General features: G+C 61.2%; 1 protein-coding gene across 1 annotated transcript in view; it reads left to right on the top strand.

Annotated features, from left to right (window-relative positions):
* Positions 1–2,610, top strand: part of ZMYND10 (zinc finger, MYND-type containing 10) — a 9,743-nt gene extending 7,133 nt beyond the window's left edge. The window contains exons 9-11 of the mRNA XM_009891297.1: positions 1,410–1,531; positions 1,734–1,859; positions 2,526–2,610. Of these exons, the coding sequence (XP_009889599.1) occupies positions 1,410–1,531; positions 1,734–1,859; positions 2,526–2,610 (333 nt within the window). The remainder of the gene's footprint in view (positions 1–1,409; positions 1,532–1,733; positions 1,860–2,525) is intronic.
* Positions 2,611–3,702: the final 1,092 nt, after the last annotated feature.

Below are 3,702 nucleotides of genomic sequence, written 5' to 3'. Positions count from 1 at the left end.
GGAAGAGTCCCTTTTGCAGCCCTGGCCCAGGGCTGCATGGCACACTGCGTACAGAGGGATGCCAAGGTCTGGTGGCAGAGGCTGGAGTCAAACTGGTCCCCACTGATGTCTGGGCCTCAGAAGTCCCTGAGGGTCTTCAGACAGTGTGGGGTCCTTGGAGCTTTTAATCCATGCAGTGGTAACCTCTGGAGCAAAGTGTTTCTACAGCCGCCTCGTGAGCTGGGGCGAGAAACTGTGCGTGTGGGCAGATCTGTAAAGAGCAGCTGATAAGAGCTGGGAGAGCAGAGGCTCTTCCCCACTGCTGGAGGCTCCCACGCCGCTTCTCGGAGCAGATGCGTAGGTCGGGCAGTGGCCGTTTTGGCTGTGCGGAGGGGGACCATGCCATCCTCAGCGCGGTTGGCTGCGTAGCTCAGGCAGATGGTGGTGTGCCCCGGCTGGGGCTGAGCCGGAGGCATGACCGTGCCGGCAGCTGGGGCTGGGGAAGGCTGCAGACCATCAAGCCGACCGGTTGGGGCTGAGGATGGCAGCAGGGCGGAGGTGGTTATGGATTCGCTCCATGTGCCTCAACTGCCAGCGTGTCAGTGGGGCAGGGACAGGCAGCTGCTGCGCCGGGGACCTCATCCAGCCCTCACCCAGGCTGCTGCCCTTCGCTGTAGCTCTGCTTTTGTGCCAGTGCTGCTCCTGCCTCCGCCAAGGGCTGGGGCTGAGCCCGGAGGGTGGGCAGGGGCAGCCAGCTGGAAGCACACACATGGGCTCCCCGCTTCGCCCAGAAAGCGGTGAACTCACTCCTTGTCGCTGAGCCAAGCTTCAAAAAGTCCTTTTTCCGTTAGGCTGCTCCCAGAGCAGCCTCCTCCCCTTCCAGGCCTGGCTATTTTTACTCTGCTGGAGAAGGCAGCGCCGTTTGAAGCAGCATCGTCCTCTCCAGAGCCTGAACTCCACGCGCCGCTCTTGGCTGGCGCTTTCCCTTTCGTGCTGGCCAGCCCTTCCCTGAGCGTTCGTCTTCAGGGAAGTGACGAGTGGAAAAATCTGCTCAGGCAAACGGCTCCAGAGCACGGGGTTCACGCCACTGCCGGCACACAGGGCGCTGAGATTCCGGGGCTTTCTGTGCGGCAGCCTGGGCCTCGGGGCTGAACTCTTGCTCCCAACTGGACCCCAAAGGTTTTGCCTTGTTTCACCTGAATGCTCAATAGCGAGCGGATCTGTACCCTCTCTCTACCCAAAAGCAAAGCCTCGCTCCCTGCACCTTCACCTCTGCATGTGCTGCCTCTGCTCACCCTCCCCAGGGGGACGGGGGACATGCTCCTCATGCCCAGGGCTGGCTGCACCTCTGTCCCCCAAATGCCTCTGTACCACAGCGTGTTCAGTCTGGCTGCAAGCACCCCTTCCTCCCACTCTGCCTCTCCCACCAGATTCCTGTCATCTGGGACCACATCCTCAAGAAAAATGCAGGGAAGTGGGAGGCCATCGCCAAGCACCAGGTGAAGCGCGTCTTCAGCCCCACCGAGGAGGAGCTGAAGCTCCAGGCACGCAGGTGAGGCTCTGGCATGTGTACAGAGGATGCGCAGTGGAGCCAGTATCCCTATTAGCAGGGGCTGGAGCTCAGCACTGGGAGGACAGAGGGGTCTGTGGCACTGACTGGGGATGTCCCCTCGGTGGCAGGATGTAGCAGGGACAGCTCGCTACTTGTCAGCCATTCCCTATGAGCAGCTTCATGTCATTTCTGCCCACCACAGGTGGGCACAGACCTACAGCCTGGACATGATAGAGGCTCTGGCCCCTGACAAGCCCCGCTGCGGGGTGTGCGGCGTGGAGGCAGCCAAGAGGTGCTCTCGCTGCCGGAATGAGTGGTACTGCACACGGTAAGGGAGCCTTGCCACCCCCCAATGTCCCCTGCTCCCCAGAACATCACAGACCTCACCAGAGGATGCTGTGAAAGGGCCGAGGGAAGCCAGGGGTCCCACTGCTTCCCAGCACCGCTGGCTCTCCGCTTGCCATATACCTCTCTGAGTCTTACAGTGGGGCTGATGTACCAGGACACTGGTGGAGGAGATGCTGGCGAGTGTTGTGTCACTGCTGCCAGGTGCTGAGCTGCCTGTGCCCACACCCACAGCAGCGATGGGCTGCGTTTCCCATGGCGACAGTGCCTCCTTCCCCTGCATTTTGGTGGGGCAGGAGCAGGGAGGAAAGCACTCATGGTTCTGTGGGTGCGGGTGATGGGCTGGGATGTGGCAGCTGGGATGGTGGCAGTAAATTAAATCTTCTCTGGTCCTGAACCATCTGGTCTGGTTATAGCTGTGTCATTAAACCCTTTAGCCCCTGGAACTGGGGGCCACATCCACCTCCCTGTTGGGCTAATGCTCGGCCATGCCACATTCTCCCCAGTGCCCTGAGGAGTGTGGTGCTGGGGTTTGGCCCTGTCTCTGCTTTGCTCCTAGGGATGGACGTGGCCCTGCTGCATCCCTGCTTGAGCTGCGGGCACCCTGCTTTGCGGCAGAACCCCTGAGCCATGACCTTCCCTTCCACAGGGAGTGCCAGGTCCAGCACTGGCAGAAGCACAAGGTCGCCTGCAACCTGATGGCTGGGGAGCCGAGGAGAGTGGACAACCCATAAGAGAAGCGGTGACCGGCATCCTGCCCGCAGCTTGGTGAGGCAAAGTTTCCCCCTGCGTGCAGCCCAGCAACCGGACAGAAGCCGGCAAAGACCCCTTCTCCCTGCTCCCAGCCCTTGGCTGCGCTGGCTGGGCTCAGCCTCTCCTCTCCCACCTCCCTGCCACGCAGCCTTCTCCAATAAACCTCCTTATGCATCCTACTGCTGCTTGGCTCCTACTTTTTGCTCCTAGCTCAAGATGCTAAACCACTTCCTCCCCTCCTTTGCACCCAGGGAGAGGGGGGTGTGACCGTTTTTCCCCTCTGCAACAACAGAAATCCCAGAGAACCCAAAAAAAGAGCCAATACCCTTGTAGTTACCAGACGGGCCAAGCCCCCATGCAGCCAAGGTACATGAGCCGGGGGAGGGAAGGGGATGAAAAGGCCTCCATGCTGCCTCTTATCTTTTGGCCACCATCGTTAGAGCAACTGGAGGAGGCAGAGGATGTGGTTAGCATGAGCACCTCGCTGTGAGAGAGCAGATGAATTTCTCGGGTGTTCGTCATCTGCCATCTCGCAGGGGCGATTCCCACCACACTCCTCTTGCAGTTGATGTGACATTCGCAGCACGGGCTTGGCCTCCTGCCCACCAGCAGGGTTTACTGGTGGCCTGCTCTGCCTTGGGGCGTGTCCCCACCTCTCTCCCTGCTCCCCAGCCGCTGCCAAAGGGCTGGAGCCTTGGTCTGAGCACAGCTGGGAAAAGCTGATGGTGCATCTTCTTTTCTGATGGGGTGCCTGAGATCCCCCCACACAAACACCCCAAAAGAGGCTTTGCACCAGCGCTGCTGCTGCAGGAGCCACGACAGCGAGCAGGAAACCATCTCGGTCTGCCCACAGGAGTTGACTCTTCGCCCCGAGCCCGGGCTGCTCGGCCGGGGCTGTGGCTGAACAGAGCATGGGGGCTCTCTGGGGCAGCTTTGGCTGCTTCTCGCTCGCTGAAAGGTTCCCCCAGCCCCCTTCCCCCCTGGGAAACTGAGGCACGGAGCAAGGCTCGCCCCGCTGCTGGGAGAGCTGGCGGAGAGAGCGGGGCTGCCGGAGCGGGGCCCCCTCCTTCCCC

Source organism: Charadrius vociferus, unplaced genomic scaffold (genome assembly GCF_000708025.1).
Source record: "Charadrius vociferus isolate BGI_N301 unplaced genomic scaffold, ASM70802v2 scaffold758, whole genome shotgun sequence".
Taxonomy (NCBI): domain Eukaryota; kingdom Metazoa; phylum Chordata; class Aves; order Charadriiformes; family Charadriidae; genus Charadrius; species Charadrius vociferus.
Note: the sequence above shows the minus strand (reverse complement) of the source record. Positions and strands in the feature narration are given on the sequence as shown.